We start from the raw sequence: 12693 nt of genomic DNA on the forward strand, positions 1-12693 counted from the left end.
AGCGGTTGATCCCGTTTCACGTGGTATGAATTTTCCACGGGATGTAGTGCAACACTATAATGAGATTAACTTTTATTGCGCTTCATCGTGTTACAGAGTAGCCACGTTTAGCATGAGTAGCATCATGTTACGCAGAACATGTACCAGATGTTTCACAAAGGTCCCCCGGCTGAGTAATTCGTCAACAGGTGGTGCAGTCGAAGAACTCTGTTGTTTGGTAGATCCTTGAGACGCTGGCCAAGAACTGGGCAGCAAGCGGCTCGTTTGCACATGCTCATTATTTACCGTATTTTCCCTATTATTTACCTATTTTCCGTATTATTTACCGTATTTTCCGTATTATTTACCTATTTTCCGTATTATTTACCGTATTTTCCATATTATTTACCTATTTTCCGTATTATTTACCATATTTTCCGTATTATTTACCGTATTTTCTCGAGTCTAAGATGACCCGTGGAAGCTCCTCTCCGTGCTATGGCTTCCAAAAGCATGGTCCTGCTTGCTGGACTAAGCCATTAAAAGCCATTAAGCCAAAGCCACTAAGCCATTAAAGCCATTCTCTTTAAGCAAAGCCTTGTCGCCCCTAGGTGATGTCTGTGCAAATGAAGTGGTGCACATATTGTACTCTCAGGTGGGACTAGAACGTCAAACAGCCCAGACGTACCGCAACCTGCTCACGGTGATGCAAGATGGCGCTGCCGTGCTCGAGAAGTGCTATGGAGCGATCGAGACGACCATGCGTCAGATGACGGACTACGTGAGGGAGTGGACTCGGTACCAGTCCCTGTGGGATCTCCAACAGGATGTGCTGTATGCGCGTCTCGGCAGCGACATAGCCACGTGGATGAACACCCTCGTCGAGATTAAGTAAGTCCCGCATTCTCTTTCTTCTCCGCACGAATGTGTGCGCAAGAACGTTCTCTCCGTTGTCGTCGATGCCGCCTTGTACCTTTGCTGATGGTCGTGGTCGGTTTCAAACAGGAAGTCTCGTACGACCTTCGACATTTCGGACACGCACAAGAAGATTGGCCCCATCATCATTGACTATGCCAAGGTGAGGATACTTTCAAGCATTTTCTAAAATTTTCTTCCACCTATCTGCCTTGGCAAGATAGGGCCGAATTCGGCCCGGAATTCTGTTCTCCGAAAAAAGTTTGGCCCCGAATTCGGTTCCAAAAGAATTCGGCCGCTTTTCGGGTAATGCGGTTTGCAGTTTACACTTTGCAGGTTTAACCCAAAACTAGCGAACCTCAATTCGTGGTGCAGATTCGGGGAATAACCGGGTTAAACCCGAAAACTCTGCACTCTAGTCATAGTCTTATCAGAGTTAACCTTGTCTTAGTACTATCTGATCCCTTATCTGCTTAGTCATTATTCTGTGTTCGTTGTTCAGGTTCAGTCAAAGGTGTCCCTGAAGTACGACTCCTGGCACAAGGATGTCCTCGGCAAATTTGGACAACTTCTCGGCACTGACATGCAAGGATTTCATAACACTGTATCAAAGGTATGCACAAGGCCCAGCTGGTGCATTGGGGAGCGTTGACATGAACCTGATGAACATTATGAACCCGATGTTTGAAATGTTCCTTTCAGTCACGCGGAGAACTTGAACAGCAATCCATCGACACGGCTAGCACCTCTGATGCCGTCTCATTCATAACCTATGTGCAGTCACTCAAGAAAAAAATGAAAACTTGGGAAAAGCAAGTTGACGTGAGTTTTGTTTCATCTTTCTGCGGCACACTTCTGTTGGCTTGACCTTAACGGTCGAGACTGATGCCACCTAGATAGAAAAGGCCTGCTTACTTGTTGACATAACAACTAAGTGTCAGCCAATCACAAATGTGCTTGAATTTGCTGAACAGTGAATCGCAGTAGCAGACGAATTCTGACTTTACGGGAGCATCCCAGAACGAACTCTTGAGTAGAGTTAGTCACGTGACAGAGTTGTACCACGTGACCACCAGAGTAGGGGAGTCCCTGGGTATGTTCTGGAACAGCTGCAAGTTAACAGGTGCAAGTTAAGGTGCACGTTCAAATTAACAATATATATTCCGTTTCCCCATAGAAATCTGTGGAGCTCTGCCAAATTTAACTGAGACCTACCGCTTTCTTAGTCTCTTTTCTTTTTATCCCACGTTAACCACAGCCGTTATCTTGCGTGTATCCCTCTCTCGAGACATTGTTTTGAATGCAGCTTTACAGAGAAGGCCAACGTATCCTGGAGCGGCAGCGATTTCAGTTCCCCAATTCGTGGCTGCACGTGGACAACATTGAGGGCGAGTGGTCAGCATTCAACGAAATGATGCAGCGCAAGGACGCCGCCATTGCTGCCCAGGTGGCCAGCCTGCAGATGAAAGTCGTCGCTGAGGACAAGACTGTCGAAGCACGCACCGCAGAGTTCCTCACAGAGTGGGAGAAGACGAAACCCGTGCAGGTGCGTGCGGATGACTTGCAGGATCTCGTTTAACCACTAGTCAGTATCTGTCCAGTGGGGTGCAGCTGTGTCGTGCTTGTATGCGACGCTTACTGTCTAATGGCTAGAGCCTGAAGTTTTCGGGAATTTTTTTTTTCCTCTAAATTCGGGGGTAAAAATTGGGTAAATAAACACGTGCATTAAATTCGTGCAAATTCAGGTGGAACAACTTACAGTATGTTAAATTCGCGGAAGTGTTTCGTTTACTGTAAAAGTTGTCGATTTCGTCAGGAACATATATGGTCTTTGGCCCCCTTCTAGAGTTCAAATTAACGGGATTGCACTGCATATCAAATGAGCATTACTGTGTTGCATTACTTGCATTACTTGTAACATGCCCCAATGTAACGTAATCACAATGGCATTTCTGTGAATGATTTTGAAGTTATTATACTTAATTATTTTTGTATGAAGCCACGCAGTGCTAGCGTTGCCAATAATTGTTCAATAACCATAACTTTTCTGCATGAAGCACAGCTTCATTTGCGCGTGTTTCAAAAGACGTAACATTGAGCATGTCGCTGTATGCAGGGCTCTTTGAAACCCTCCGATGCAATGAGCCAGCTGGCCCTCTTCGAATCCAAGTTTGGCCGTCTCAAAGAAGATAGAGACAACCTTGCTAAGGCCAAGGAAGCACTTGAACTGCAGGAGCCTGGTATGTTGCAGTTATAATTGTCGTGTGTTTGAGGTCACGTGAAGCCAAAGCGAGGCTTGATGGTACTGCTACCAAAGCACTCAGAAAATTTATATTTGGTGTCCGAAACGATGTCGATGCTTCGAAAATTGCTCCCAATTACATTTTGGGAGTAGCGTCACTGTAATCGTAATATCAGCTGTTGTACTGTACATATAAGGATGCGTTGGGGAAAAATTGCGTATACAGTGAACCCTCGTTATTATGACCGTGGTCGTTCCCGAGAATTTTAGTCATAATGTGGAATTGTTATTATAACGGGGGATTTGCAGAGGTTTCACTGCATTGTTCCCGAGGAGTATGGTCGTAAAGCGCGTATGTCAGATTATCGGGGGTCATATTAACGAGGGTTCACTGTAATGACCTTTGTTACCAACAGGTGTCGTCTCAGCGGGCGATGAGAGGCTGCAGGTGGCATTGGAAGAACTGCAGGACCTCAAAGGAGTGTGGTCGGAACTGTCAAAGATCTGGGAACAGATTGACCAGCTGAAGGAGATGCCCTGGCTTTCTGTTCAAGCTCGAAAGGTTAGAATTATAGGATAGTGAATGTCGAATGATCCAGGGCATTATTGTTGTTAAGACTTGACTTCCATGTTTTTTTTTTTCTTGCGAGCAGCTGCGCCAACAACTGGATGGATTGCTCAACCAGCTCAAAGAGCTGCCGGCACGTCTGCGACAGTATGCTTCATTTGAATATGTCAAAAAGGTCCTCGTTGGTTACACAAAGGTGAGTTCACCAGGCAATCTACCAGAGTTACGCAAACACTAGTCAGACCAGTAGTTATCAAGTGTTGACCACCTTTAGATTGGGTTAACTATTGGTAGTATTTCTGACATTGTGTCAGCAGTAGCTACATACGATTGACAGACACACTTAATGCCATCAAGAGGACATTCAGCTGTTCATAATGCTGCACAGAATACCGTGAAGTGTAGCGCATACGGCTCTGGCGTATTCATAGCTGTAAATATAGTTACGAATAATTTATGCATGTAACGCTGTAGCATGTAGCCCGTGAGGTGTTTCGAGGGTTCAAATCCCCCTCCCCCCCCCAAAATCGTACGTTTGGCTGTGCGTTTGGGAGAGGGAAACAAAAGGAAATCCTCCTCCTCCTCCTCCATGTTGTAAAGTCCCCATAACACCCCTCTCGAAATATTTTTTCTGGCTGCGCCATCGGCCGACACATTCACGACATGTCCTCGCTGTCGTCTTGATTGCTTTCACGTTATCAGTAAACAATCGCCTGAACGCAGTTCCCCTTGAAGTCTGCCCACGACGCGTACTAACCCCCCTCTGTCCCCCACTCCTTCCTGCTGTCCTCTCTCCACCTGTCCACGTCTGTACGCCGCTCATAGCCACAGTGGCTTCGCGGCACAAACGTGGAATTAAAAAAGAAAGAAAAAAAAAACAATCACTTGGGAGTGACATGTCATCGTTGACGTGCAGGTGAACATGATGATCGTTGAGCTCAAATCGGACGCCCTGAAAGAGCGTCACTGGAAACAGCTGATGAAGCAGCTGCGCGTGCGTTGGGTGCTCTCGGAGCTCACGCTGGGACTGGTTTGGGATATCGACCTGCAGAAGAACGAGTCCATCGTAAAAGACGTCATCCTCATCGCTCAGGGCGAGATGGCCCTGGAAGAGTTTCTCAAACAGGTTGGACTGGTTTCCGTAACATGTGCCGTTCTACATACCCGTGTGTACAACAGGTGCGAGAAGCATGGCAGACGTACGAACTCGACCTCGTGAACTACCAGAACAAGTGCCGTCTCATCCGTGGCTGGGACGACCTCTTCAACAAGGTCAAGGAGCACATCAACTCTGTGGCGGCCATGAAGCTTTCGCCGTACTACAAGGTAGTCCAAATTAGTCCCGGTAGTCCCAAAATAGTTCCAAGGTAGTCCCAGTAATTGGGACCGCAAAGTAGTCCCAATTACCGTAGCCTCGTAGTTGAAGCAAATCATTTTGTTGTACTTGTGCGGCCTGTAGGAATTTGAGGAAGATGCTCTGGCCTGGGAAGAAAAACTGAACCGCATCAACGCGTTGTTCGATGTCTGGATCGACGTGCAAAGGCGATGGGTCTACCTCGAGGGCATATTTTCCGGCAGTGCCGACATTCAAACTCTGCTGCCCATGGAGACGTCCCGTTTCATGAGGTCTGCACACGGCGCTGCGTGTGTTGAAAATGTTGCTTATGTATCTAATCTTTCTTTTTTTTTTTACAGTATCAGCTCAGAGTTCCTGACTCTGATGAAGAAAGTGAGCAAGTCTCCCTTGGTTCTGGACGTACTCAACATTCAGGGAGTTCAGCGGTCGCTGGAGCGTTTGGCAGATCTGCTCGGGAAGATCCAAAAGGCCCTCGGAGAATACTTGGAACGAGAGCGCTCTTCGTTTCCAAGGTCAGCGGAGGAGGATCGGAGAACACTCCTGGATGCAGTCTTCTGTTCCTAGTCGTGCAGTTTACTGTGGTCTGTGTTTTAGTCCTAACGGATGGTCTGCTCAGGTTCTACTTTGTGGGAGACGAGGATCTGCTGGAAATCATTGGCAACAGCAAGAATGTACCAAGGCTCCAGAAGCACTTCAAGAAGATGTTTGCTGGAGTGGCCTCTATCATCCTCAATGAGGACAACACCCTGGTCCGAGGACTGTCCTCCAAAGAAGGCGAAGAAGTATGTGGTACCCTCGCTTAGATCCTCCTGTTTGTGTTCCTTCACGAAGCTGAAATGATGTTTGGACGATTCAGATGTTGTTCAGCACCCCCGTGTCAATCGCGGAGAATCCCAAGATCAACGAGTGGCTCACTCTGGTGGAGAAGGAGATGCGCGTGACCTTGGCAAAGAACCTGGCCTCGGCAGTAGCGGAGAGCGCGCAGTTCAAGGAGGGCAACATCAACCAGGCCGACTACATGGCCTGGGCCGACAGGTACCAGGTAAGAATGTCTACCGTCGGCTGAATAACGGCCACCGATTAACTTCCTGGTTTGATGCCTTTACAGAGCCAGATAGTGGTACTGGCGGCACAGATCTCATGGTCCGAAGACGTAGAAGGAGCGTTGCAAGCCATGGACAAGGCAGGAGGCAACGCAAAGCCCCTCGAGACTGTCCTTGCTTCTGTTGAGCGGACACTGAACGTACTTGCTGATTCGGTGCTTCAGGAGCAGCCCCCGCTGCGACGCAGAAAACTCGAACATTTGGTGAGTGTCCGTGGCTCGGTGGTGAAGTAATGGTGAAGGTGGCAGGTACCGGTAAGGGTGAGGATGATCATGAAGCTTCTTACCTCTTCAGATCACTGAGTTCGTGCACAAACGAGACGTAACCCGTTCCCTGATCCGCAATGAGGTGAAAGGCCCCAGGGACTTCCAGTGGCTGAGCCAGATGCGGTTCTACTTCGATCCACGGCAGGGCGAGGTGCTTCGTCAGTTGAGCATCCACATGGCCAACGCACGCTTCAGCTATGGCTTCGAGTACCTCGGAGTTCAAGACAAGCTGGTGCAGACTCCTCTGACAGACCGTTGCTACCTTACAATGACCCAGGCCCTCGAGTCGAGGCTCGGAGGGTCACCGTTCGGTAAGGCCAATAAGGGCGATGTCTTATGGAAGAGTGATAGTGACAGATGCGACCTTAATTTTGCTCACTAGGGCCTGCTGGTACTGGGAAGACTGAATCAGTGAAGGCCCTGGGACACCAGTTGGGTCGCTTTGTCCTCGTATTCAACTGTGACGAAACATTTGACTTCCAGGTTAGTATATAGTATATTGCTTGCGTGCATACTTTGGGTCACGTTAACTGCTGCAGGTCAGCTCTGCCCACAAACCCAAAGACGTCTGTGATTGGTCTAGGCGGGTGCATGACACCTCTGAGTCACAGTGTAGATTGCCCGCATGCTTCGAACTGTTGCTTGTGTACTGATAATGCTACAAAAATATTTGTCCGAGATGTCTAAGGCCCCAGGTTTTCCGCGATTCCGCGAAATTTCACGGAACCCCTTACTTATAAGGGCGTGCTGATACTCGAATTCGAATCGAATATCAATCACTCGAAGTGTTCGACTCGCAAATCAAATACCCATTATCCAAGAAAATGAAGTGTTCCCCTTTCCAAGCAACCGGTGACTGCTTGCCGCGGAAAAATCGCGGAGTTTACAAGGCAGTGCCTCAGAATTTTGAATTTGCCGCAGCAGAAAACCAGGAACCTTAGAGATGATGTACCTCGAACACTTTCCCCAAGCAGCACAACATCTTGGCACAATATTGGTCCAATATTGGCAATACCGGCCCAATATTGGGTCCAGACGCCGTACTGCTTGGGTCCACTCGTATTGCTCCACTCTGAATGTTCAGACTACATTATCCGCTGGTGGTGATATACCTCTGTGACTGCAACTGTTACGTTGTCTCAGAATTTAGCGTATGTGCTTGACGAGGGCATGTGTACATTCAGGCAATGGGTCGTATATTTGTCGGCCTGTGTCAAGTGGGTGCCTGGGGCTGCTTCGACGAGTTCAATCGGCTGGAAGAACGCATGTTATCTGCGGTCTCGCAGCAAGTGCAGATGATACAAGAAACCTTACGAAGTCGCGAAGGAGGAAAAGGTACGGTTCGTCGAGCTCTTGTTTCTCGGCTTCCTGCGAGGCTCGTCTCGTATTCTTCCGCAGAACAATTAACCGTGGAGCTGATTGGGAAGCAAGTGCGCCTCAACCCGGACATGGCCATCTTCATCACGATGAACCCGGGCTATGCCGGTCGTTCGAACCTTCCCGATAACCTCAAGAAGCTCTTCCGCTCGCTGGCCATGACGACGCCTGACCGGCAGCTCATCGCTCAAGTTATGCTCTTCTCTCAGGGATTCCGCACTGCGGAGAAACTGGCATCCAAGATCGTGCCTTTCTTCAAGTGAGGCTCTTTACGTTTAGATGATATTATTTTCTTATCTGAGAGGGCACCCTGTCTTAAGGTGACTGCACATTGCTGTTTTCTAATAGTGTATCTTATGCGTAGGGTTCTTTGTTTTCGGGTTTTATGATTTTTCAAATTCGGGAGGGATACGCCAGGTGCTATTTACACCAGGTCCCCCAAGGTCGCCATTTTCCCATGTATTTGTTCCTATCCCGATGCGTGCAATGCCGGAGGCCGCCCTTAGATACCCCATTGTTACCAGACGTTGGCTTGCGTGGATTATAGCGCGCTAAAGATCCAGTTCAAGCACAATCCAAGCCAGGCCAAGTCACCGAAGGAGAAATGGACGACTGCAGCGCCTGGTACGACAGGTACGCTATGTGATGCACGCAGCCGTGCACTAGATCCTTCCGATCGCTCAACACGTTTAAAAACGGGACCAAAAAGTGAAACACGACAGAGGAAGTTGTTATACGCGTCTTATTTGGACATGTAAAGACTAGATTCATTCGCAGAAACAACAAAAACATTTTGCCGCTAAACTTAGCGGGCTGAAGTGATCCGGAACGGCAACAGCGGGGTATCTAGTGGCGGCCTTCTTCGTTGCACGCTTTTCCGAGGTGAGTTTGGGGGACCTGATTTACACGTGAGAAATCGGGTGCTACGATCTCTGTTGATATGTCATCGGGGTATTTTCGGGTGAAACGAAAGCCATATGAAACGAGCCACTGCTGTGACACTGGGACGAGAAACAAGAATATTTATATATTTCTGCTTGGAACTGGGGCTGTGAATGACCATGGCATTCACACACTTGTGCCAGCTCCACAAAAGCTCGTTTTTTTTCTCCTGGAGGAGAGGATTTATAAAAAGAGGACAAATAGGTTGTCACATATAGCACTCTTAGCTGATATTAAGATTCACTTTTCCGACGGTTTACCTAGAACGACAAGCTGAAGGACCGCGAGGATTTTGGGTAGATATCTGGTTTTACCCGTATTCTCGAAGACTTGTTTTTAAGGGGGGGAACTATCGGGAAAAATCGGGTTTAACCCGAAAACGAAGAACCCCTACAGATTCTGCACGGAACCCACATTCATCCCAATTGAACCTCCTCCCCCTAAAAAAAAAAAAAATATTGAGCACACAAGGGTCTTCCCATCCTGAACCATTGCTAGCTACGTGTGCTGTCATGAGACAGAGCAGTGACTTCAGCTAAGTGAGCACTTCCTCCAACATGCAGGCTGTGCAACGAGCAACTTTCCAACCAATCCCACTACGACTTTGGTCTGCGTGCGCTCAAGAGCGTGCTCGTGAGCGCCGGTAACATAAAGCGCGACCGCATCCAGAAAATCAAGGACGACCTCAAGGAGCAAGGATCGGAGACAGTCGACGAAGGCACCATTGCCGAGCACCTACCGGAACAAGAGGTACATTTTTTTTTCTCGACGGCGTCCTCGGGGGTAAGTGGACCGAGCTCGAGTGATCCCGTTCTCATTTCCACCCAGATCCTGATCCAGAGTGTGTGTGAGACCATGGTTCCAAAACTTGTGGCCGAAGATATTCCGCTGCTCTTCTCTCTCCTGTCAGATGTGTTCCCGGGAGTTTCGTACACGCGCGCCGAGATGAAGAACCTCAAGGAGCACATTGGCAAGGTGTGCCAGGAAATGTACCTCGTCTCCGGCGAAGGAGAAGAGCAAGGAGGGGCCTGGATGGAGAAGGTACGGACGTTTTCTCCCGCGACTACAGAAACTTGCGAGAGAGAGTTCTAAATATGGAAGTACAGATGTTAGAATTTTAATGAGAGTTTGACTAACTTGTGTCCGTTAGCGTTGCAGGAAACGTTTTAATTCTCGAGCTTATTTTTGCAGGTACTGCAGCTGTACCAGATCTCCCAGCTCAACCATGGCCTAATGATGGTTGGTCCGAGCGGTAGTGGCAAGTCCACTGCGTGGAAAGTTCTCCTCAAGGCTCTCGAACGTCTGGAAGGCATCGAAGGAGTGGCCCACGTTATTGATCCCAAAGTAGGTCTCTCGCAATCATTTCTTTGCCTGAACAGTGATTCATAATGGTAATACCCATTCCCGTTCTTCTTCCCCAGGCCATTTCCAAGGAAGCCTTATACGGTGTCCTGGACCCAAATACTCGAGAATGGACAGACGGTCTCTTCACGCACGTCCTGAGGAAGTGAGTTGTTGAGGAATCTGCGTTGTTCCAGAGAACATGTACTCACGTTACTGATCCGTAATGATTCAGGATCATCGACAATGTCCGCGGCGAGATCAACAAACGACAGTGGATCATCTTCGACGGAGACGTCGATCCAGAATGGGTCGAGAATCTCAACAGTGTCCTGGATGACAACAAGCTCTTGACCCTTCCCAACGGTGAACGGTTGAGCTTGCCCCCGAACGTGAGTAAAATATGCATATCCGCGTCCTTGCGGAAGTTCCTCGTCAACATATCGGTGTCATACTGCCTGCAGGTGAGGGTGATGTTCGAAGTGCAAGACCTGAAATTTGCGACCCTCGCAACCGTGTCGCGCTGTGGCATGATCTGGTTCAGCGAAGACGTGCTCTCCACGGAGATGGTCTTTGAGCACTTCTTGCTGAAGCTTCGCAACATTCCATTGGAAGAGTCCGAAGAGGAACCTTTCCACCGCAAGAAGGATTCAAAAGAGGATGCTCTCTCACCCACACTACAGGTCTGAATCTAGCGTTTTTACTTATTAAAGCTAAAGTTTGCACGCAACTGTAACTGAAATTGAAATAAGTATTCCCGACAAGAGCACTTGAAATCAGTGTACTTTCAGGGTTATTCCTATTTTGTCACGACTGCCAGGAGTGAATGCAGGCGAAGTGGGACAGTGTACAATCGTAAACTCGGTTAAGGCCACTTAAACATGGCGTGGTAGTAAGCCGAACAGATATGTCATCACGGTGTCATCCCACTGGTGTCACACGTCTCTCTGCGTGGGAATTTCAAACCGTGTCGAGCGCATCTATTTATAACGCCGATAATACATTATAAATTATTTATTTAATTTAAATTTATTTTTTAAATTAAATTTAAAATAAGTTAAATTTTAATATATAACTTTAATAATAATAATAAATTTAATAATTTTAATATAATATATAAATTAAATAAAAATAATAATAAATAAATTATTTATAAAAGTAAAATTAAAAAAAACTGGCAAAAGGAGACGATGTGAATCGGCAAATTCGAAAGACACACTACACGTGGGAGCAAAAACCTACAAGTTGATGCTTAAAAAGCTAAGTGCTCAGTGAGGGGGTGGGGTAGGGGCAGCTGGAGTGTTAGATATGCATCAATGCTTGCAGACCAAGCCATAACCCTTGCTTGCAGGTCCAACGCGACGTGGCCGCAGTCCTGCAGCCGTTCTTCGGCAGCGAAGGACTCGTAGTGCGTGCGTTAGAGTGGGCGGCGCGGCAGGAGCATGTGATGGACTTCACCCGGTTCCGTGCCCTGGGATCTCTCTTCTCCATGCTCAACCAGTCTGCGCACAATGTGCTGCATTACAATCATTCCCACGTAGACTTTCCCATGCAGGTAAGAAATACTAAGTCCCGCCGCCCGTCCTTTGAGATGCGTTCCCTCGTGACCGTGCACGGTGCTGGACAAAAGTTTACGGGACGCGCTCCGGCGGATTCCTTCCTCGGACTGACTGGTACAGTGTTCACATGACTGATTTTTGCCTTGTGCACTATTGCAGCAAGATCATCTGGAAAAATACATCCCAAAATGCCTGGTGTATGCCCTGCTTTGGTCGTTTGCTGGCGACGGCCGCTTGAAGATCCGTTCAGAGCTCGGGGACTTCATTCGTAGCGTAGCAACGGTCCCCTTGCCGCCCAACACCGGTCTGCCAATCATCGACTATGAAGTAAGGACGAGGGATTTGTCATCGTTGTTTACGATGGAAAGGGTCTTGCGCGTTGCTCTTATTTCTCGATTTTCGTCGCAGGTGTCCATCGCAAATGGGGAATGGGTACCCTGGCAGAGTAAAGTACCCGTGGTCGAGGTTGAGACTCACAAGGTTGCCGCACCGGACGTTGTGGTGCCCACGGTGGACACCGTGCGCCACGAAGCGCTCCTGTACACCTGGCTCGCGGAACATCGACCGCTCGTGCTCTGCGGCCCTCCCGGCTCCGGCAAAACCATGACCCTCTTCTCGGCCCTCCGGTCCCTACCAGACATGGAGGTTTGTGTGTGGCTGTTGCAATACATCGAGTACAGCTGAGAGCTAAGAGGGTGTTTTGGTCATCTATTTACATTGAGAGGGCGACCCTTGTTATGAAGGCACTGTCTTCTGCTAGGGTGTCTTTTTTTCCCCCGCTTTGCAGGCTGGAGCAGTGTTCAAGTTAACTTTGATGCAAGTTGTACTCTATGCCTGCGTATGCATAGGGCCTTGTGTTTTAGGGTTAGATCCGGTAAAACCCGTTTTCAGCCCTCGATTGATCGAAAAGCCCCGTAAACTAACTTGGCAATGTTCCAATTCAGCCACCAAAACCCGGGCACTGGAAAACGCTGAGCACTGCACATTCAGCACTGCTCTTCCACCCCTTGTGCTCTACTGAAATGCGTCGAGTCCCCTTTTTTT

At 48.3% G+C, this 12693-nt stretch overlaps 1 protein-coding gene across 2 annotated transcripts in view; it reads left to right on the forward strand.

Moving 5' to 3' along the window:
• The window catches only part of LOC135397163 (dynein heavy chain, cytoplasmic-like), a 46003-nt gene that overhangs the window by 13555 nt on the left and 19755 nt on the right, over window positions 1-12693 (forward strand). The window contains exons 17-44 of one of the 2 annotated variants that reach the window (XM_064628536.1): window positions 635-870; window positions 985-1057; window positions 1397-1507; window positions 1597-1716; window positions 2201-2440; window positions 3011-3134; window positions 3553-3698; window positions 3790-3900; window positions 4621-4830; window positions 4884-5030; window positions 5164-5330; window positions 5400-5573; window positions 5678-5843; window positions 5918-6103; window positions 6170-6367; window positions 6459-6741; window positions 6813-6913; window positions 7615-7765; window positions 7829-8066; window positions 9313-9499; window positions 9578-9790; window positions 9941-10093; window positions 10171-10256; window positions 10326-10482; window positions 10555-10773; window positions 11442-11645; window positions 11809-11976; window positions 12058-12294. In XM_064628536.1, the coding sequence (XP_064484606.1) occupies window positions 635-870; window positions 985-1057; window positions 1397-1507; window positions 1597-1716; window positions 2201-2440; window positions 3011-3134; window positions 3553-3698; window positions 3790-3900; window positions 4621-4830; window positions 4884-5030; window positions 5164-5330; window positions 5400-5573; window positions 5678-5843; window positions 5918-6103; window positions 6170-6367; window positions 6459-6741; window positions 6813-6913; window positions 7615-7765; window positions 7829-8066; window positions 9313-9499; window positions 9578-9790; window positions 9941-10093; window positions 10171-10256; window positions 10326-10482; window positions 10555-10773; window positions 11442-11645; window positions 11809-11976; window positions 12058-12294 (4806 nt within the window). Of the gene's footprint in view, window positions 1-634; window positions 871-984; window positions 1058-1396; window positions 1508-1596; window positions 1717-2200; window positions 2441-3010; window positions 3135-3552; window positions 3699-3789; window positions 3901-4620; window positions 4831-4883; window positions 5031-5163; window positions 5331-5399; window positions 5574-5677; window positions 5844-5917; window positions 6104-6169; window positions 6368-6458; window positions 6742-6812; window positions 6914-7614; window positions 8067-9312; window positions 9500-9577; window positions 9791-9940; window positions 10094-10170; window positions 10257-10325; window positions 10483-10554; window positions 10774-11441; window positions 11646-11808; window positions 11977-12057; window positions 12295-12693 lie in introns of both variants that reach the window. The other variant, XM_064628535.1, reaches the window with a different exon arrangement.

Source organism: Ornithodoros turicata, chromosome 6 (assembly GCF_037126465.1).
Source record: "Ornithodoros turicata isolate Travis chromosome 6, ASM3712646v1, whole genome shotgun sequence".
NCBI classification, from domain to species: Eukaryota; Metazoa; Arthropoda; class Arachnida; order Ixodida; family Argasidae; genus Ornithodoros; species Ornithodoros turicata.